The sequence below is a fragment of the Didymosphaeria variabile genome (genome assembly GCF_027946475.1).
Source record: "Didymosphaeria variabile strain IMI 356815 chromosome Unknown scaffold_3, whole genome shotgun sequence".
NCBI lineage: Eukaryota > Fungi > Ascomycota > Dothideomycetes > Pleosporales > Didymosphaeriaceae > Didymosphaeria > Didymosphaeria variabile.
In genome coordinates, this window is record NW_026611622.1 from 1753950 (window position 1) to 1775382 (window position 21433).

Consider the following 21433-nt stretch of genomic DNA (forward strand, 5'->3'; position numbering starts at 1 on the left):
ACGCCTGACCTCGGGAGCTAGGAACTCCACGTGACGGCTGCGTCATGATTATCGCCTCCAGAATGGGATAGACCTGCTTCCATAGAGAGCCCAGGAGCCCTTGGCTGGAGCCATGGAGACCTGTAGAGCACGTGATATTGAGATAGCATTTTGCGAATTGCAATCCCTCACATGGTGACACGAAAGAATTACCCGTATCTACATCTATACAAGACCAGCGGACGCATCACCTCTCTACCATTACACTTTACTCATATACCCATTCGCTGCATAGGCCCCACCCAATGCTATCAAAATTCGATACCAGTAACTCTTTCCTCTTATTCAAGGAGCGAAACCCTCTGGCCTTAACGCCAAGTATCACCATAATCACCCCGCAGACCGATTAATACATCCCCGAGCTCAGACGACAGCACCATAAACCTTCCACGCCTTCATTTGAGGAGTAAAACTTCCTTTGCTCCCCTGACATTGGCCAGTCCTCCCCTCCACCACTCCGGCCACCCTCCCTCTCCCTCAGCGCTCCTCATCCCCCTTCTTCTTTCCAAACCATCCCCTCACCTTCCGCAGCCCCCTCTTCACATCGCTAGTCGTTCCCACTTGCTCCGCCACCCCAGGATCTGCCCTCAATTGCTCGCCATCAACAAAGGTCTCGAACGTCTTCGCGCGGTCGCATGCCTTGGTTTTGCCGTCCATGGGATCAATCACATCCTTGCCCTTCTTGGGAGTAGCTGCGGTGGTTAAAGTGGAGTTCGGTTTTGACTTGTTGCGCAGGATACTAAACATGCTGGATGGGCGGTTGTGCTGGAGGAAAGAACCGAAGGAGGGTTTGGGGCTGGTGCTTCGTGAATCTGAGATGCCAGATTCCGACATGCGAAACTCTGAGTTGTGGATATTCTCGTTCGGCTTGGTGGGTGCCGCTGGTTGAGAAAGGAGGCGACATGAAGTGGTGGTCGTTACGGGTAAGGTAGCAGAGTCCTTCATGGTGGGTGTGACGTGCGAGTCGTGTCGTGCACATGCGGTACTTGCAGTGGATGTTTGCGTTGTGAATGTTGAAGTCAAGGACATGATGACGAGATAAAGTGAATACGCTGATACTGTATCGCAGCTGCTGAACGCGATCCTCCGACTACGACCAGAGCGCGGTCAAGTAAGTGAAAGCCGCGCATTTGTGGCAGACCGGCGGTGGGGCCCAGATGTTGTGTATTGCAGTTTTCTGACGTAGCTTTGAGAGTCACGAAGGAAAGTGCATTGGCCGTCATGGTGGTGAGGAGGAACAGCCGCGAGCGGCTGATGTCGTGGTTGTCTTGCCGTCAGGCGTGCGCTAGTGCCACGTAGGGCAAGTACAGCCTCGTGCCCACTACCTGCTACGATGCCACTTCAGAACTCGTTAGGAGCACGAAGCTTACACTTACAGAGTACTAACAAGCGGTGAGTATGTCATCATTGTAGGTGTTGTGGTCTAACGTCGTTTCAGCATTGCTAGTGAGGTTATTGTATGTAGATGATCTGTATGTCGTCGCTATGGATGATGAAACCCGATGATGTCGATCGAAGAGGTGGTTGGGACAAAGTTGATGTGATGCATACGCTGGATATTTCACATAAAGGAGTAGAGAGAGAGCATCGCGAAACCGCAAGGAGTGACTAAATAATTTTGTCCAAGCATCCGCCGCTTGACTATTCGTCGTTGACTCCGACCATCTCACAGCTCACCTCCCACAACCTCTTCTCACTCTTCTCATCATATACTGCCTTCGAATACCCAAATTGCCCTGGAGGCGCCCCCTCCTGCGACTTCCCTGCAATATGACAGTCCTCAAGATACACACCTCCCTTTCCTTCCAAGTCCTTCCCGACCGCAGCCCAAACCGACGTTGCAGCACCCTGCTCCGCCGATTTCAACGCTCGCATGAAGCCCTCGTCAGCGAGCATACCGTCGAGCACGTCTTGCGGCAGAAACTGACCCAGCCCCGTCGCAATGACGCCAGGTATCACCGAAAATGCATGGAGATGTTGTGCGCCGTAGCGCCGTTCAAGCTCCGTCACCATCTGGATATTGGCGAGCTTAGACTGGCCATATGCGAGGGAAGGGTCGTACATACCCTCGAGGTTAAGGCTGTCGAAAAAAGATGCGGGGCGTGTACTGGTGGCCTGAGGACGCGACATTGACGACGCGGCTGGGGAACTGAGGAGTAGCAGAGGCAAGAAGCGTGCGTTTTAGCAGCTGGAACAGCAGAAAGTGTGCAAGGTGGTTGACGCCAAATTGGGTCTCGAACCCATCCTCTGTCCTGCTCTCCGGTGTCATCATCACGCCTGCATTGTTGACTAGGATGTTGAGGATGGAGCTCTTGGAGAGGAAGTCTGCGGCGCCGGCACGCACGCTCGAGAGAGAATTGTTATCGAGCTGGATGAGGTCGAGCTTGCCAGGCTCTAGGTCGTCCCCGAGGGCTTCACGGGCCTTTTCGAGGTTGCGAACCGCACCAAAGACGTGGATTCCGACTGTTTTGAGGGCGCGTGCGGTTTCGACACCAATACCGGAAGAGACACCGGTGACGAGAGCGACTTTGCCATTGAGCTTGCCAACAAGATCCTGGTCTCTGAGGATCTGGAGGGCTGTGGGACGAGCATCGCCGGGGCCCTTGAAGTTCTTGTGGGCTTCGGCGTAGGGAGAGAGTATATTGATGAGGTCTTGGCTGGATCCCATTCTGACGATGGAGTGTTGTAGGAGTAGGTGTAGATTGGTGAGTGCAATGGTGGTTAAGTCAGATAGTATTGTAGATGTGGATGTATCGAGATCGATTGTAAGCTGTTGCGATGGTGTTCAAGTGAGCGCGATGCTGCATCCTTTATACGCAATGACTGTAGACGGTCAACATTGTCCTTCGCTACATCTTTTAGTCCACCTCAAGTTGAATACTGATCTGGCCCGACATGGTCCACAGAGAGACAAGACGGGATGACGCTCCATCTAAAAGTCACTCATGGAAGACTTGGTCGGCTTGATAGTATGCATGCTAGCATAAAGGGCGTGATTAGCATTGCGTGGTGACAGCACGGTCGAACTTATTGTCGGGTTGGGCTTGGTGCTAATTCCGATGCATGGTGTTTGGAGGTTCGAGCCAATCGGAAGGGTGAACCGCCGCTGGAGTGGGAGGTTTAATCTTTCCGATTAGTGATCATGAGTACTATATTTTCATTTCCTCCGGGCCTGCGTGCAGATGAGTTCAAGGTGCATATTCGGATTTGAACTGAACAATAATTGATTGATCGACACGACCACAACTCGACGAAATAGAATATCTCAAAGCGATACGATCCGAAACCTCGTCAATTAAAGGTTGTATATCCACCAATGCTGGTACCTACCCAAGGCCCCATAGCTCTTGCTAAGCCTGTCTAAACGGAGTCGTGCTCCTGGTATCATAGAAATATGCATGCGCGGTCATGCCTTCGCTCCGTCATCGGTGCGGGCGGTCGGCGGCCGGTCTACAAAGACGTATTCAGTGCTGTTGTCAGAATGGGTTGGTTCTGACAACGCACCTGGCATGTTCTGTCTGGGCGGTGGAGCCATGTTCTCCTTGTTTTGGCGCACTGGCAGAGGGCTTCCACCGTTCTCTAAGCGGACCCTGTCTTGGGCAGAGAAGGTGTCCTCGATGGGCGTGCGGCGCTGGCTATCCTTCCGTCGCGGCGGAGAGTTGCGGGCCTGGTTGAGGCGCGCTTCGGTCTCGCGGAGCTTGGCCTCGAGGGCTTCGAGCTCCTGTGCGTGCGTGGTGACGGCTTGCTTCCTGGGAGAGTAGCAGTCAGCGGGAGCCATGTGCAGATGCCGCATGGGAGACGCACTTCTGGTGCACGTTCTTATCGAGCAGGTCAATGCCACCGTCCAGCCGGAAGAGGTCGTCGAGCTCTGACATGAAATTGCGGGCGACGGTCCTGAGAGCTTCCTGTCAGTTCAGTTGGGAGCTTGTGGCAGCTTCTTGTTGCTAGCTAGCGCGGGCGCTCTTACGACTGGGGACGGTTGTTTGGCTTCCATCCGGCGTCAGGGTCCTCGACGTGGGTTTGCGGGGAGTGCGTCGACGACATGGTGAGCCGCGTGTGATGTGCTGGTAATGCGCAGGCAATGGCAGGGCGATGGCAAACTGAATGCGCTGAGCGAGGCGGGATGCAAAGGGCTATAATGCGGCGCAGGTCGACGCAAGCAGCAGATGATTAAGGGTGTTTCAAGCTGAAGCTCTGGCGGGTGGGCAGGCGGGGAGCAAGCATGATATGGGGTCCTTTGATGAGTCTGGCGGATGGGCTTGGGGGGTAGCAATATTAGAAAAGGAGGCCGCAGCTCTATCCATTCCTGTTGGGTGCAAGCAAGAGTCGATCCGCATAATGGAGGAGGGACCGCCCATACAGTCGCTGCACTGCACATGCCGCGGGCGACGGCGTCAACGACACGTCGCGTGTGCGCATCGCGAGATCAAGCGTTTCCCACCACGCCCGTCCTCTCTGCGCGCGTGAGGATCATCACCGGCACTGTAGCTGCAGCGCGCCGCCGTCGCCCTGGTCCTGGCTGCTCCCGCGCCCGCGTCATTCAGGGAGCACTAGCTGCACGTGCCTCTGATTCGCTGCCTTTGCGCTCCTCCCACCGCCGACTCGCAGAAACAGAACAGACGCACCGCGATCTCCAGGCACCATTTTTCCATCAGACCGCGCGGCCCTCATCGCCCACAGCCGCACCCCTGACCCCACGTCGTCGATGCGACGCCCGTGAATGCCCACACGCCCCAGACAGACACGCGCTCGCCGTCGCCGTGGCTCCGCTCCCGCCGTCTTCTCGTCGTCCGCGCGCACCAAACCAGGCCCAGTGGTACCGGGGGATGAATACTAGCCTGACCGCCTACACCCACCTCGAGTCGCTACTTCTGTTCCAGTCGCTACATGCGTATGGTCTAGGCCCTCAGGTCTTCAGCAGAATCTCCGAGCTGCTGAAGGCCAATCCGCACATCACATCAGACAAGCGTTTCCAGAGCGGCCGCCTCAGTCCAGACGCCTTGCGGAACTTTTACCTCCACATATTGAAAGAGGAGATCAGGAACGAGCGGGATCAAGCAGATGTCGACGCGACCAATGGAGAAATCAAGGTTTCGCGCAAGAGGAAGGCACCCAGTCCAAGCCTGCCGACGGTTCAAGAGTCGCTGCAGCACCAGCACCTCATTCCGAAGCTGGTGAACAAGCTATACGCCCACTATCGTGCGGCCATTACCGAACAGATCAGACAGGATGAGGACCGCTACGAGAGATTGCAACGCGAACTGCAGGGCATCGAGCGCGGCGAGTGGGACAACCAGATAAAAGAGAGAGCAAACGGGAAGTCGGCGTCGCGCAGTCCCAGCCTTCCAAAGAAGTCACCACTGCTGACCCAGCAGTCGTTTCCCACCCAACCAAATGCCAACTCCCAGGACCTCGATACCAATCGTGCGAATGGTCCGCCCACGCTCGCACCAGTACCGGGAGCACATTTCCATCCCAATCTCGCACCTGGGCCCCAGCAGAATGGACAGGTCTCCGCAAAGGCTGGCCTAAGTCCGTCACCGCGAAAGAAGCAAACGTCTGTAGACAGGAGAGGGAAACAATCGACGCCGCAGCCACCTGGTTCCTCGCAGCCCCCCAACACAACAGGTCCTCATCCTACGCAACAGGGCCAGCCACCGCTTTTGCAGAGCCACCCTTCAACCCCAGGATCTCTGAGTGTACCAAGTCCCGGTAGTCAACATGGTTCCTATCAAGGATTCCCGCAGCATCTGCAAAGTGGGCATGCTTCCGGACCTCAGTACCAACAGCCCATACAGCCATATGTGGCCAATGGTGTATCTCAACTCGCGCCAAGCCCCGGGCCTCAGCAACCGCAGCATTCTCCAACCCATCAACATTTCATAGGGCCAAATCCACAGTCGCCTAGTGTGCAAACACCACACCAGCAAAGAAGCTACATGCCAATTGCTGGACAGCCTCCATATCTACCTCAGCATCCACAGCCAGGTCAACCTCCACCACAAGGTGGCTTCATGCTTCCTCCTTTCCAAGTAGCGCCACAAGATCCGTCACGATCACAACAGCAAGCCGCGTACATGCCTCAGCAACACCAGGTGTCGACTCCTGTGAGCGGCCGACAGTCAACCAAGGTCACTCCCCACACTGGAAGGTCAGGTTTCCCTCCGATGCAACCTTTGCATAAGCCTACAAGTAACATTGGTACTCCGAGGGACATGAGGGACATAATAAGGAGGCTGTCAACGCCAAGAACGCCGAATACCTCGTGGAAGCCCGCGGCGAGAAGTCTTGGCTCAACACCTGCGTCACGTCCGAATGTGAGTCCCATCGACGATTTCCCACCGAGTCGAGATCGACAGCAGACTCCGCCGAAAGCCAAATCTACGCGCAAGTCCAGGTCAAAGGGCAAAGTGAAACAAAAAGAGCAGGAACCAGAGCCCGACTCCCACGTAGAGTCGGATCATCCCACTGAGGGGACTGTCCCGGAGATGGAAACGAGACACGGGCGGTCACGACGGAAAGCTCCTATCAAGAAGGGAAGACCGGGCAGTATCGCGTCATCACAGGCAGGCACATCTGTCAGGGGACGCAGCAGAAGCCACTCGATACTTTCTCACACGGAGACTATCGCAGCGGATACTGAATCTCAAGCTGGAAGTCGGATCAAGTCGGAAGACCATGTCGATGACGAGCTCGCTGCAACTCCTTCTCAAATGTCGACTCGGGGACGCAGCGCCGCTAAATCGAACAACAAGCGGAAGCGAAATCTGCGAGAAGTAACCCCCGAAGAGAGTGAAGATGGGTCTGGCACCCCTGGCTTACCCAAAACCGTGGTGGCGACGCGCCATTTCTCGCGCATGTGTGCGCCCTTGATGAACGACATTGGTTCGCATAAGCACGCCTCGACATTTACAACGGCGGTGAAGGCAAAAGACGCAGAGGGATACTACGACATCATCAAGCGACCTACTGATATCAAAACGATCCAGAAGGCCATCGCAGCGGGGGCCAAACAGGTTGCAGCCGCGGCGTCGGGCGACACACCGTCAGGTAGTCCGGGTGGCGCCGGCGGAATTGTCGAGCTTCCACTCACGGTCGACAACATGCCTCCTAAGGCCATTGTAAACTCAGCTCAGCTGGAGAAGGAGTTGATGCGCATGTTTGTGAACGCTGTCATGTTCAATCCCGGCGAGGCTGGCGTTGTGGAGGATGCGCGAGAGATGTTCGAGTCGGTTCAACGCAGTGTATCTAGCTGGCGTAGTGTAGAACCTTCAAGCGGTAGGATGGAGGTCGAAGAGACGCCGCCAGCCGGGGAGGAGGATGTCCCGGTGGCGGCCAAAAGGAGGAAACTCTGATGCGGCACTCGATTGATGAGACAAGTTTGAATTTTTGTCGTTTGACTGGCTGAGACCAAGTGATGCCGGTCGCTTTAATGCATTTGATACCACTACTGCATTCACGTATTCTAGCTCGTGCATGTGGCCTTGTGCCGTTGAAAGGTGTTCCCAGGCTTCCATGCAGTACTGGACTCAACACAGCGTGTAGGGCGTGTGCAAAGGTCGCACCTACTCTCTCGGGTTGTTCAGCATTGCAGCTGCCCAAAAGTGCGCCGACCATCACCCCATGCCGCCGAGGCTGCGACCAGAAGACCAACACACCCGACAGCCATCGGAAGAAGCAACTGGCAACGGCGCGTACCCTACACATGTACAAAGTGTGGAGACCACGTGCGGGAGGATGTTCCGGTTTGTCAGCTTGGCTGCACCACGTTCAGTAACCGGGTCCCACCCCTCCTCTTCTGGCACACGCTGCTTCCACGAGCGCGAGATCAGTGGGTCGGCCCTTCCTCAGACACAGGTACTCTTCAGGAAAGGAACGCCGTACTTTCGTACGAGCCCAGTCATCAGTCAGGGCACGGTCACGATGACATAGTGCTCCATCGACCAGTTGTCTTGTCTGCTTCTGCTCTTCTGCAGCGCCGTTGGCTCCACGCACCAAACCCGTGTTCTAGACCCATGCATGCGTTGCCGGCGCTGGAAACAACCTCAGCGCCGCCTTACTACCCCCTCCGGAAGCTTTGGGAAGTGAGCTGTTCATCGTGCCATCGCAACGCTGCGCAACCATGACGGTTCCGCGCTATTCGAACAAGGATACGGAGCTATTGCACATGAGAACAATTGAACCTGGGCGGCTTGGTGAACAGGAGGGATCAGCCCCATCCATCCTACCATCCGCGTCTCCAGCCAGAAGTTTCCACGCAGCTTTTGGCAGCACGGCATCCCAGATCGTCATATCCCCAGATCGCGATCTTCCAAGGATGTTTCAACTGAGTATATATATCCCCAATGCACCGGCAGTCAACCTTACAGTTTCCAAACTCGACGAGACACGGCGCATCAAGAGCACTGATAGGCCCGAACCCCTCAGCGCGAGCTCACCTATCAGCTCCTGCTGTGGCTGAAGACAGTATAAACGCACTTCCTATCGAGCACCGACAACAACAACGAAACAACGACCAACTATGGATTACATCGACTATTCATCCTTTCCGACGTTTGCGAGCACCGACTGTTCGCCTTCAACCGACGCCTTTTCTCATCCGACGTCCTTCGACAAGGCATTCACCCCATGCCCCTTCACAACGTCCGATACCTCTCTCGAGACTTTCGACGCATATGCCGGCATACCCTTACACTCGGACGGTGCTATAAAGAGCCTCGACGCTACGTCATCCGTAGCACCGACAGAAGCAACTCAGTTCAAGTCAGTCTTGGATCAGCCATTCGGACGGCCTCCATTTGGCCAACTCGATGTTTTTACTTCTGGTTTTGCTTTCGATACGAATCCAGTAAGCAGCGCCGCATTCGACCTCAGTCTCTCGCCCTTATCCGACGACTCGCAGGCCCTTTCTGTCTGCGGTGATGGTCCTCAGGACGCCTCCTTGATCGCATCTCCATCCCTATCACCACAGCCCTATCTGAAGCGCGAATCCACCGACTCTTCGCTCAAATTCGAAGACTGTCCAGATCCGTCGAATCCTCCCAAGCGCAAGCGCGGTCGTCCGCGTCTTGATCGCTCCACTTCCTCACGGTCTTCCTCTTCAGCCAAAACGCAGCGCAGTAAGCGCCTCCCGCATAATCAGGTCGAGCGCAAGTACCGGGAAGGTCTCAATGCATCTCTCGAACGCTTGCGCAAGACAGTTCCTACGCTGTGCCAGGAAGACGATTTGGGAGGTCTGTTGGGTCATCCTAAGCCCAGCAAAGCGATGATCTTAGAAGGCGCGATCGAGTATATAAAGGAGATCGAAAAGGAGCGCGACATGTATCGGAGCGAAATCGAGCGACTACGCCGTGGAAGCCAGGGTTGGAATCCGACCGGTAATACAGGGTTTTTGGCCGATTCGTGAGGATTAGCTTGCGCGGACCCACAGGGCAGGTAACGATTCTACCCTGCTGTGGCGCCAGGCCGTTCGTCACATGGGAAAGTTCGAAAAGTCATCGAGGACTGACTTTGGCTGCGACCAATGTCTGTCGGCGGGTATTTGAGCCGGCCTGGGATGGCATTTTCTCGGCCAACATGGCATTTTGTGGCCAGGGTCGCGACTGGTTTCTTGGGACTGCCATGTGGGACCTTGATACCGGTAGCGCATTCGTTCCCTTCACGCGTGTAGGCTACGCGCGGTTCGGTGTGCCCGATTCTTACCAGAGATCAGTCGGTCCTATTGATCTGCATTTGTTCTGCATCACGGGAGACCATGCGGTTCTCTTCATGGCCGTCTCCTTGTGCATCGCGGTTGATAAAATGTCGGCTCGATTTCTAGCGAACTACTCTTCCTTCTGGAGCTTCGATCACGAGCGAGCGCTCTGTGTGATCTTTCTCCTTTTGCACATGTCCTTTCGTCGTTGGGTTGCAAATTGGGTAAATTGCACGGAGGCAGCGGGACGTTCTGTCTACACACCCATTAGGCGCATAGAGTAAGAGTACTCGCATCAATGTGAGGACAATAATAATTCAAACGATTTGTCTTATACCTCTTCCTCTTGCTTTCTGTGCATAGTTGGCAAGACGTGTAACACCGCGTCGAAGCAAATGCTCACGGGCACGGTGATGGTGTCTGTCTACGTGCACATCTTAACCGTTTGCGCATCGGAAATTTGTTCCCTAGGGCTACTTAGTCATTCCAGAATATACTTACTCATGACCGGTCACTAAATTTGTGCAGCATGGGTCGATTCGTTCGCAATCGAAGGGCTGACGACGGGGATGTATTGTCAACATTCAAGGCTAGGCACACATACAGCTGATTACACCATTGATACAACAGAAGAGTTACACCTTAATGAATATTATCTCCAAGATCATGTGTCGGCACTGGGTTCACCCATAGCCACTGTACATGTGCACTCGTCAAAAGTTGCTTCACCCTTCTCGAAGCTTCTAGAACATTCTACGAGCTGCCAGGTCATATATATAAGAGCTGCATCGCTCTTCTCCCCTTTGCTGGACTGTAGCAAATACCCGGCAGCGCGGTGTGGGAGTACTGTCGATTTGATAGGCGTTGCCACGAGTTGTTGCGGTGCTAGGGGTTAGTGTGGGTGCGAAACGGAATCATAGCACTGTATCGAAGAAAGGGCACTAGAGTTGCGCATCAACTTCTTCTCTACCAGCGGCTGAGAGAAGCACTAGTCCAATGCAAAACCTGCGTAAGCAACAGCAATGAACACCAAGGGAGCTCGGGCATGATGATGTCAGGCCGTTGTTCTGGAAGTGCGGCCTTGCGCTTCTACTCGCCTGCAGCAAGTTTAAATGTGCCGGCATCTATACCTCGGTCAAAGCGTACTGTGGTTTGGGAAGATGCATGTTTACATTACGCACAAGATCACGCGAAACACGATCCTGAACTTGCTGAACCACGTTCATGAACATAGTTTGCGCCAGCAAACAAGGCACGGGGAAAGCAATGAGTGGTAGCGTGTCTGTTCGATCGGGCATGGCGTCAAATCAGGAGGGCGGGCTCGGGGAAGAATTCTCCTACCTATCATGTCCCCGAGCTCACTTCACCAAGCAAACAAGTACCGAAGCTCACACTACAGCGGGGCCATGATGTACCGTGGAGTGAAGAGCAAGTGACGCAAAGCTTGCGCGGCAATGGGAAACCTCGGTGAGCCGTGATGTAGCCTAGGGCACAGTATCAGCCCGTTGATCAGGAATGGCTCCCAGATCGAAGAACTTCTGAACAGCATACCCTTGTGCTGGGACTCGGCTGCCTGCACAATGATGAAATCTGTCGAGACAAGCACTGTAGCTTGGTAACGCTGTGGTGTCAGAGGAAGCACAGTGATGCCTGAAGCCTGCACAAGCATGGGTATAGGTAAAAGCAGCAAGTGGTAGCGGAGCCGAGACACGGGGTCAGGGCCGGAGCGCGTTGTGGAATCCGAACACTCCCGCTTATCATGCCCACAAATTGCTTACACCAAGATCAAGTCTGCCAAGCGAGCATCTGGGGCGTGATGTTCTATGACAAAATAGGGCAATAGGACGGGTAGGGACAGGCGGTGAACGGTGGCGGATCTGGGACATAGTCACAAGCCGTCGATCCGATAGAGCGGTCCCATATACAGGAATCATCGGCAGCTTGCACTATAAGAGCCATGTGAAGACTCGAACTACACCTAGGATAGCTTAAGAGGAAGCACACTGAGGTGAAGTGCGCAGGAAGACGGGCAAGGGGTTATGGGCGTTCAAGATGCAACTCGGCTTTGCTCCGGCGCTTCTATGAAGTGTACATGGGTTACGGTCATTGAAGTATGTGCTGAAATTGCATATCGCAAACGACGCACTCGATCGACGGGAACATTGTTAGGCGAATCAGTGGGCTCTGCAAAGCGGCAGGTGTTGTCATAGAGGTTAGCGTGCTTCCGCTCAGTCATGAACATGGACAGTTGGCTGATGGGTTTAGGACACTGAAAGAGCTGACAATGGCGAAGTGGAAGGACAAGTCTCGACCCTCGCACTTAGTTCGGGCTTAAGACCTCAGGGGTTTAGAAGGCTATCAGAAGTCTACAAGTGATGAAGCGTATCTAGGCACTGCAGTAATAGCCTGATGCGCAAGTTGGGCTCATTGTTAAGAGATTTGGCATATGGGTGCGGACATCAATGTCAGGACGTACCGAGGTGTAGTCGCAGATTCACTCGCGTTGAGTAGGTAGAGCTTCTAATCCCGAAGTTCATGGCACGTGAGGAGCACTAAAAATGTAATTGACTATAGGACAAGCCAACACGAGCGCGCGCGGAACTAGACAAGGGCGCACATTTCTAGAATAGTCTCATATATTGCAAGTTGCTATAGGACTACGACTATACACCGTCCACGTCCGCTTGTCTCTCACGCCGGCGTCTTGATATCCGTTAACTTCACCATCAATGGACTCTTCTCCCAGGTGTTATACGCCCTCAACCCCTTGAACTCATCTTTGGGATTCCACAACGGTGCACCATCCGCAAACTCAAGGTCAAAGTGCCACAGCAACGCTCCTAGAATCAATCTCAGCTCCACATACGTCAGATTTCTGCCGATGCACCCTCTTGGACCAAGCGAAAACGGCTGCGCCGCCTTCTTGACATCGTTCCCATAGCGCGCCTTGTTCTCCGGCGTGTCCAGAAACCTCTCAGGAATAAAAGAATCCGGGTCCGCGAAGTTATTCGCCGAGTGCGCAGCCGCCCATGAACCGACGCAGACAGAAGTATACTCGGGTACCATGTAGCCGTCGATCAGAGAGCCGCCTTTGGGCACGGTGCGTAAGAGGCCGATGGGCACAGGCGGGAAGATGCGCAAACCCTCTTCAATGCAGGCATTCATGTAAGGAAGACTGCCAAGCACGTCCATGTTGAGGTCTGCTTCGGATTTGCATGCGGAGCGGAGCTCATCTTTGATGCGGCGGTATTTTTCGGGATTACGTAGGAGATAGTTTGTTAGGCCGCAGAGTTCGGTGGCGGTGGTTTCGCTGCCGGCGACACTATCGATCATCAGTCCTATGCCACTGCGTGAGAGCTATGGTTGAATTACATAAAAAGCGCAGCATTCATAATGACTTCATCATCGGAGACTTCGTTCTTTTTCTCGCGCTGCTTGAGGATGTACCAGATGAAGTCACGGTGATCGGTCTTTGTGGCCATTCGGCGGTTCGTCTTCTCAGTCGAGTTACGCAAATGCTTGTAACGTCGTTCGCGGATTGCAGATGGGATGCACCACATCATGCAGCGCTGTCCGAAACTCCCTGGCTGCGCAAAGCGGCGGGTAGCTTGTTCGAGGGCGCCGGCTTTGATAGATTCATAGACGAGAACGACCCAGTTTGCTGATTCTGATCCTTCGCCTGCACGGTATGTTAACCATTCTCCGCGGCCCAGAGCATGGCGATTGGAAGACTCACCTTCCTGCAAGCACCCAAACGGTTCGCCAAAGCTCAAATCACCAATGATGTCAAAAGTACAGAAATTGAACCAGGAGACCATATTCGCATGCTCGCCTCTATGCGCCATCTCCCTAAGCCTCTTCACAAAAAGTTCCACATACCCCTTCAGAATCGGCTCCTGCTCCAACAGCGCCTGCTTACTGAACGCATGCGCAAGTGCCCTTCGCTGCCTCGCATGATGAACATCCGGTGCCATTGTCAAATTTGTTGCACCCGGAATAGCTTCAACAGCGCCAACGTGAATAGGATCCTTGTCCATGTTGGGCATGCCCACGCGGTGCCCGTATATGTCTTCCCATGCTTTTGCGGTGTTGAAGGAGAGCTCGTTAGGCATGACGCGCACAACGGGGCCATATTTGTCGTGGAGAACTTTGTAGTCGAATGAGATGCGACCGCGGAGGAGGGAGATTATGGACGGGATGGGGGAGATGCGCCATAGGAGGGGACCGGGGTATTTAGCGAGGGGATGGAGGGTAATTCGGTATACTGCTACCGTGAAGAAGTACACGAAGAACTAAAAAGTCTATTAGGAGGTTGGAGGCATATATAGAGGAGTCACCCACGGCAACTGGGGCCCAAACAGCGAATTGGGTGAGACGCTCTCCGTCAAAAACACCCATCGTGAACAACAGCGAGCGAATTGCTCTGGTATCCGGATGTCAATATACTAGGAGGGCACAGCCAGGGAGTAGAATGGATGTCCGGTATGATCGGTGTATAAACAAAGGCAAAAGGAGTTGCCTGCCTGGTGAAGGAAAGACGACAAGCAACGAGAACCTAGGGAAAGAGGCCACACGACGTCCGAAATATATTCATCCTGAGTGGTCATAGGGACTAGCTAACGCCCGCTACAGTCACTGTATACCGGCATTGTCATTGCGCTTCGAGCGACACTATTCACGGCATGTTTTCGCCAAAACTTATCCGACTGGTATGCAGACCAGAGACCAAAAGGTTAGTTTATTGCAACAAAGTCGTGTTTGACGTTGTCCGAACTTCCCTGGCCAGTCCTCAGTTGATGAAAAGGTCGAGGAACTTTTTCCACATGTGGGGAGTTCATGAAGAGCATTTTGATGCTCGTGTCACGTTATCTGGAACCGTTGAAGTTGGAGTTTCGGGTCTTTAGCGCAGTGTATTGTCTGCTAAGGGGGGGTTCTACCCCGCACTCCGCTGCAGAAACCCCACCATTAGTGTCGTCCACTGGAGAAGCGATCGATTCATGTTCCAAATAGATCTTCACGGGTTCGATTCGTGCGTTCCTCGCTTATGTAGAGCTTCTCGACGGCACTACCTCACAGAAGAATGTATTTGGAACGTGATATGCACATTGGTATTTTCAAGAGATATAGAGCTCATACAGGAAAAACAATCAAGACGGCACTGGCTTGAGGAGAGCCTGGTTATTCAGTACAGCATCCGCCCAGATATTGCCCATATGAGCATATCCAGCAGGATCCCTATGCGTGTCAGTCATCAACTTCGTCGACATATCCAGTTGACAAGAACTTACGGATGTAAATCATCACCCAACTCATCCGTCCCAACAACACTCTGGTCCACAACCACTACACTGAATCCCTTATCCACCCTCTCCTTCACCACCCCCGGAATCGCCGCATTATACGCATCAAACCTCTTCTGGCTCTCTGCAATCTTCGTCTGAATAATCTTCGCGACAAACACGGCCGCATCAGGCAACCTCTTTATCACATCATCGATAACACCGCCCAGTCGTTCAGGCGCCTCACTCCATGCCTCTGCGGCTGTCTCAGCCATGTTCAAATCGTTCGTTGCAAGATGGATCAGAACGACATTGGGTTTGAAGTCAAGTGCGGGGCCTAGTACGGCGTGCACTTGGTCGATGGTCCAACCTGGATGGCCTTCGTTTTGGTTGTCGGTCATATTGCCTGACGTCTGAGTGCCGACGAAGTCAACGCTGGCACCTGAGGCCACAAGGCGCTCAAGGAGTTCTTTGCGATACCCATTTGTGCCTTGACCGTTTGACCAGCCCCACGTAATAGAGTCTCCGAGAGGGAGGATGCGCAGGGGCGTTGAGGAGATGTTGCGGGTGGTTAGAGGGGCGCTGGTAGTGGGAGATGTGACTGCTACGAAGTAAGTAACTGTACACATTGTTTCCCTCGAGTAACTCGAGACTTACATAAAGAGAGCAATGTGCATGGCACAAAAAGCTTTGTGAGTGGACTCAACATTGTGTTGTGATCCTAGGATTTCAACAAAAAAGTAGGAAACATGCAGCACATCGACAAGCAGGAACGCCCAGTTTATGTACGACGAGCGCGAGATCAAGTCTTTGGGAGTGACCTCGTCGCCTGATTACTTCGGTGAATGGCGTAATATATAATCTCATGCATGATGATTCGGCGCTGGTTTTCACCGTATTGTTCTCACCAACCTGGAAGCCTGCGCCTTGTCTGGTAACGGAAAGTTCTTAATTCACTACCTAAATACTCAGCTTACCAATTTGTGACAGAAACTAAACTTGCAGAACGTCCGTGGCCTTAAGGCGCGACAACACACTGCCTTATTTCGCCATCCACCAAGTGGATGAGAGTGCCTAGTGCTGAGAATAACGGAAGGCCTAGAAAGATCACCGCAACAACACCATCACGCATCAACATGGAAAGTGATGAGATCATATTCTCAACTGGACTGACCAGCTAAAGGTGACCGGTGACCGGGATGCAGCGAAAAAGGCAAGTTTGAATAATAGCGCTAGCCTAATGCAGAAGCTCCCAGCATCTTTCGCATTGCTTGAGTCTGAACAACTCATCATGGAACGACCTTCGCCTGTCTCATGCGATCAAATGTGACCTTCCAAGTTTCTGGCGTCTTGATCTCTTCCGTATAGCCGACCTTATGCGAAGCTTCCATGCTCATCTGACGGTCGAAGTCGAACATCGTCATAATATAATACTATATCAACTTGATCAGCATGCCCCAATACAAAGCTTATGGCATTCGACAGTACGTACCTGAAAGCCTGGATGTGTAATGTCGCTGTCCACGGAACCCTTCTTGAGATTGTGTTTCCGCTCCAGCTCATCCCACTCCTTCCTGTGCGCTGCAATATATGCACCGGGCTGTGGGGAGTTCTCTTCCGGTCCGGTACCCTTCAAGCAAAAGTAGTCGCAGATTACTGGCCATTTTCCCTTCCAGTTATCTTCTTGTCCACCAACGTTGAAGCTTTGCGATGCAGTCTTCTCAGGGTGCAGCGATGCGTAAATCGAGAAGTGCGCAACCATGTCTTGCGGCGACTCATTGTATCGATTCACCCATGACTTTTCACTTCCTGGGAAGGGTACTTTTGCACCCTCGCCCTCAACAGCACGGAAGATTGAGAGGTACAGTGCGAGCGTCTGCGCTAGGCAGTATGCGTTGTTATTGGGTACAAAGCCAATGATATTATCTGGCCGCACTTCGCACCAATTCCAATTCTTGCCTTTGGAGATGCGCTTCAAGCAGTCGATCTGGTTGTAGTAGAAAAGTTGAGAGAGGGCGGGCTCTGGGATAGGAGGAAGGGTTTCGCGTAGTGGGAGATCGTTTGCAAAAGGAAATTTGTCCAACATTTGGCAACCGTAGATCTTCGTCCCAGAAGGAAGTACGACATATGATAGTCTGGAAGAAAGCTTCTCGATGGCCGTCACAGCGCGCTCCAGCATGGCCTCGTTGGTCTTGCATTCCGCGTCGTTGTCATCGATTTGTTTGTAGGCTGGTATGGGTTAGCATGAGTTTATTGGGATACGATATGCTTACAGTAGAAGTAAACCTGTGTCACGCTGTCTACGTTGGGTACCTTCTCCTTGATGGCCTTCTCAAGATCTTCCTGGCTGCCCTTCAACAGGTCAATTCCAGATACAATCTGCAATCTTGGGTCATCAGGCCAAAGAGTCATCTCGCGCGTCAATGGCCTGTTGACAAGCGCAGACACCTTTGTGAATGCATCCTTCGACGGATAGCCATTGAGGATAGAATTGACGATTGCCCAACCAGAGATCCCAGACGCGCCGTAGATAAGCGCGTGGTTGCCCATGTTTGCCACAAGTTATCAAAGCTCAAACTAGAACGCGGCGACTGGGTTCTCAAGATTGTTACTGTGTTCGAAGCTTGCACTGACGCTCACGCCAGGGCCAGGGAGCACCCTAGACTTAATACCCCTCCGACCGCCTTACCACTCCGACAACCCGAAAGCCAAGGATGCTTTGCAGCTCTTTGAAGCATAGGGCAAGGCGATAGGCTAGCTGATCGCTCTGGAGAACCCATTTCGCGGAGAACATCTTCCTACCACAACCCTGACACCTGCAAGGAGCGTATATGCGGGGTAACTGACTCGCTGGCCAGCCTGTCGGAGCGCACATCCGATGAAGGATCATGTTCGTCTCTGCATATCCGACCGTGTTAGTAATGAAGAGATTGTTCGAAGAAGAGGTATCATCTGGCGATGGGATGCGCTGTGGTCGTAGCCGTCGTCGAGACGCGTGTGCATGATAAAGGCAAGGCGCAAGCGAAGATCCCCACGCTTCTGAATACCCAGAAAACTGCACCATTGACCCCAGCAGCAAAGCACTGATTTCGCATTACTTTCAACAGGCCGGAATGCAAGGGAAGCACGTCTTATGCTCACAATGTTGGGTTAACGAGGGTCCTTCGGTGGTGCCCAATGGCAAAATGTTTCGCGGAAGTGAAGGTGTGCTCAACCCTTAAGGCCCGTCGATTTCAGTGACTGAACTTCGTGGCTGGCAGGAATCTACATTCAGACATATGAAATGCCTTCCGAAGAGACTTCACCGACCCCACAAGGCGTTCCCATTTGGAGACCATGCAGACGACCTAGTGATCATCGGTACTGTCGAAGTACTGGCCAGAGAATGGCTCGTATGGAGACAGGATAGGACTGCACACGCAAAGTACCAGAAGATTGCTACGACGGAAAAGGCAGAAATTGAGAGGCTCCAGGTCGGCTTATAGACTAGGCTTCGACTCCTACCTATGGTATCAACCACCCTAGTCACAACAGAATCGGCGTAGTCGCCCCGACGAAGTAGTGCCATCTGGATACCTACCTATGCCACTGATGGTTCTGATAGCTACTTGATTCAAATGAGCCAGCGCTTTTCGCAGGTGTATTGACCGTACAGAGCACGTATCAATGGAGAGTATTGCAAGTACGAATATAACGCGAGTACATCATTCCATACATATTCAATATACTCTTTTGCAGAGTTCCACGTTTTGGCAGTACCAAGCCGATGGAAAGAACTGATTGTAATTGAATGGCTGTATACAGCTTTTGACAATCGGGTTTCGGTCTAGCCAGCATGATACCTGGAGTGCGAGCTAAAGCCCCAAAAGGGTGCAGCAAACTTCCTCAATTGAGCCTCGCCAACGTAGCAATGGGACCCCTTGAAGACACACCGTGAGTACTGAGAATCCATTGTGACATTGGAAAACTTTTCCTGCGGACCAACACAGCTGTAGAAGAATGGTCACTTGACACGTGGAGGCGAATGGACAACCACATCCACATGATCACGAGCGGATCTCTGAGACCTGTTAACTGCGGAACTAGCAATTTAGCACTAAAAGTCTCGAATTGTTGCGCGTCTCCAGCAAGCTTGGCTTCCTATGGTATGTGTAACGATACTTAGGCCCTTAAAGGCGGTGCGAAGAACTGTAATAAGTCCTAAAAGTAGATCTCCACTTTACAAGCATGCACAGAACAATCATTCGAGAGAGTCAACGCCACACTTATATCTTGCGCAGGTGGCAATGTTTTAGAGCGAACAATGCCCAGGTGGTGCCTGGCCTCATGCGCGTACCGGTGCGCGACAGCGTCGCATATGTAGGTAGACATCCTCTATTAATTATCGTTTAGGCGACGCTCTTTACAATCGTCCTCTTAATGTCTCAGCACCGCTTCTCTTAGCCATGCCGTACTTCACCCCGACCCCTTCACTTCAACTTTTCTACACCCTACATGGGTCAGAAACCAACCCACCACTCCTCCTCATTCACGGTTGGTGTTGTAATTCTCACGACTGGGATTGTTAAATCGCGCCCCTCTCTAAAACTTACCGCGTCATCGCCTTTGACCTCCGCGGTCATGGCCAGTCGAACGCCCCCACAGGCCTCACCTACAGACTCAAAGACCATATGTCCGACGCCATTGCGCTGCTGCACCACCTTGGATACGACCACGACGTGAGGATAGTGGGGCACTCTATGGGCGGCAGAGTCACTTCCGCTCTGAGCGTCACCAAGCCTGCGCTGTTTAAAGCTTTTGTCGTAATGTATCCGCATTACTTTGCCCTCGAAGCCATGTCAGCGCAGGTCATTGCAGCGTATGATGCAGCGGGTGGGAACGTCACGGCGGTTGATCTGCAGTTCTGGCCGAGCTTGTATGGCGAAAACATCCCGCAGGATGAAGACGTGGTATTTGAGGCGTATGGAGGAGACGTCGCCGCACGTGATTCGGGGTTGCGTTGAAGGTTCGCTAGAAGAGCACGTAGGTATATCGATGGAAGAGCATCTTGAACGCAGGAAGAAGAGTAGAATACCGCGGCTTGCAATACACGCTGGTGAGGAAGATGTTCAGAAAGAGGGGGAATTGGGGGGCGAATGAGTTGAATGAGGCGATCTCGATGGCGGGCGTGGGACATTGGTTGCATCACGCGAAAGCTGCCGAGTTCAACAAGGCTCTGCTTGATTGGTTCAATAAGGTGGAAGAAGCTTCGGGAGATGGATGAACCTCAGCGCCGAGTGCCAACACAGATCGCACATCTCAGATATACCCATCCATACAGATCATGCGCTCTCCGCCTTCTCCATCGCTTCCACTGCCTGTTTTGCAATGCCTTTGGCCTCATCGCTCACCCCCTCGTGTTTTACAACGTCTCCAAACCTCTTCTTCCAGAAGGCCCACCTCTCCTTGCTGAAAACAGGTCCTCCCGTCCACAAGTCGCCCCCTCTAGCAGGATTGCCTTGATTTGGGTCCTTTGGTGTCAAATCCTCTTCTCTCTCATACACTTTCTTTCCAAGTCCGAGGACCCACGCCGCAGCTGCTGGCACATTCGCATCATACCACCAGGGCAGCGGCTCTGGCGTTTTCTCAAGTGCTTCTCTCATGGCCCAGATGACGTACAAATAGGCTTCCCATATTCCGGAGTCGGTCAAACGCGCAAGGAAGTAATTGAAATTTGTCCAGGCATGGATCTCTTGGGGGACGCTGCCAACATGATGGCGCGGAATGTCGTTGTACGATTCGCGAGCTGCAAGACCCAAACCAGAAAGGCTCTTGTATGTCGGGTGCTCCTGCGAAGGCTCTGGATGTTCTTTGATCGCTTTCACCAGATCGACAAGTTTCGCGTGCTGATCCGCGTTGCTGTACGGTATCCTTTTCGCGGAATGAATGATGGGATACCAAACATCACCCAGCTGGTCCTTGCCGGAACCTTGCTTGAGGGCCTCATCGATGGGTTTCGTTATTTTGTCCACTGTTGTCTGTAGATCCGCACCATCATTCATGTACTCTTGCACGGCGGGGTAAGAGATGGCGTCTTTGGGTGGGCGGAACCATCCGCGAATCTCGGCGATTCGGTCAATTTGGGTAGGTTCATCGCTAATTTCTGAAAGCGCTTTCTCAATCTCCTCTGTGCGTTTCTTTTCCCATTCAGCCATCTTGACAGTGTGACCTCGAGCAGAAAACTGGGAGAGACCAGCAATGCGAGAATTGACCGTGGTGCAGTTTTGATAGATTGGGCGCCGCAAAAGAGGGGTGACGTAGTGTGGCGCACGCGTTGGCTTCAGCATCTGTGATTGGAGGACGGCGAGTGGATCTTACTTCTCTCCATCAAGAAGGTGCATGTGCTACGGTTCACCATTGCGACAGGTCTTCTTTATGGCCT

The 21433-nt window shown here is 53.0% G+C and overlaps 9 protein-coding genes across 9 annotated transcripts; 3 read left to right on the forward strand and 6 right to left on the reverse strand.

The window, feature by feature from the left end:
• Window positions 1-516: 516 nt before the first annotated feature.
• N0V89_003942 (uncharacterized protein) lies at window positions 517-984 on the reverse strand (the record flags this gene model as incomplete). Its single annotated transcript, XM_056212735.1, has 1 exon — window positions 517-984. One exon carries the CDS (start codon window positions 982-984, stop codon window positions 517-519), a length of 468 nt encoding a protein of 155 aa, XP_056073043.1.
• Window positions 985-2113: 1129 nt separating this feature from the next.
• Window positions 2114-2707, reverse strand: N0V89_003943 (uncharacterized protein; the record flags this gene model as incomplete). Its single annotated transcript, XM_056212736.1, has 1 exon — window positions 2114-2707. The coding sequence occupies one exon, from the start codon at window positions 2705-2707 to the stop codon at window positions 2114-2116; it is 594 nt and encodes a 197-aa protein (XP_056073044.1).
• Window positions 2708-3445: 738 nt separating this feature from the next.
• N0V89_003944 (uncharacterized protein) lies at window positions 3446-4083 on the reverse strand (the record flags this gene model as incomplete). Its single annotated transcript, XM_056212737.1, has 3 exons — window positions 3446-3788; window positions 3844-3933; window positions 4007-4083. The coding sequence occupies 3 exons, from the start codon at window positions 4081-4083 to the stop codon at window positions 3446-3448; spliced, it is 510 nt and encodes a 169-aa protein (XP_056073045.1).
• A 782-nt stretch (window positions 4084-4865) lies between these two features.
• N0V89_003945 (uncharacterized protein) lies at window positions 4866-7394 on the forward strand (the record flags this gene model as incomplete). The annotated part of the gene is made up of 1 exon (XM_056212738.1): window positions 4866-7394. The coding sequence occupies one exon, from the start codon at window positions 4866-4868 to the stop codon at window positions 7392-7394; it is 2529 nt and encodes an 842-aa protein (XP_056073046.1).
• Window positions 7395-8560: 1166 nt separating this feature from the next.
• N0V89_003946 (uncharacterized protein) lies at window positions 8561-9445 on the forward strand (the record flags this gene model as incomplete). Its single annotated transcript, XM_056212739.1, has 1 exon — window positions 8561-9445. The coding sequence occupies one exon, from the start codon at window positions 8561-8563 to the stop codon at window positions 9443-9445; it is 885 nt and encodes a 294-aa protein (XP_056073047.1).
• Window positions 9446-12424: 2979 nt separating this feature from the next.
• On the reverse strand, window positions 12425-15721 carry N0V89_003947 (uncharacterized protein; the record flags this gene model as incomplete). Its single annotated transcript, XM_056212740.1, has 7 exons — window positions 12425-13055; window positions 13106-13412; window positions 13470-14025; window positions 14075-14156; window positions 14888-14968; window positions 15022-15613; window positions 15670-15721. The coding sequence occupies 7 exons, from the start codon at window positions 15719-15721 to the stop codon at window positions 12425-12427; spliced, it is 2301 nt and encodes a 766-aa protein (XP_056073048.1).
• A 580-nt stretch (window positions 15722-16301) lies between these two features.
• On the reverse strand, window positions 16302-17562 carry N0V89_003948 (uncharacterized protein; the record flags this gene model as incomplete). Its single annotated transcript, XM_056212741.1, has 3 exons — window positions 16302-16445; window positions 16505-17241; window positions 17286-17562. 3 exons carry the CDS (start codon window positions 17560-17562, stop codon window positions 16302-16304), a joined length of 1158 nt encoding a protein of 385 aa, XP_056073049.1.
• A 2070-nt stretch (window positions 17563-19632) lies between these two features.
• On the forward strand, window positions 19633-20015 carry N0V89_003949 (uncharacterized protein; the record flags this gene model as incomplete). The annotated part of the gene is given in 2 exon segments (XM_056212742.1): window positions 19633-19639; window positions 19657-20015. The coding sequence occupies 2 exon segments, from the start codon at window positions 19633-19635 to the stop codon at window positions 20013-20015; spliced, it is 366 nt and encodes a 121-aa protein (XP_056073050.1).
• A 318-nt stretch (window positions 20016-20333) lies between these two features.
• N0V89_003950 (uncharacterized protein) lies at window positions 20334-21206 on the reverse strand (the record flags this gene model as incomplete). Its single annotated transcript, XM_056212743.1, has 1 exon — window positions 20334-21206. One exon carries the CDS (start codon window positions 21204-21206, stop codon window positions 20334-20336), a length of 873 nt encoding a protein of 290 aa, XP_056073051.1.
• Between the last annotated feature and the right edge of the window lie 227 nt (window positions 21207-21433).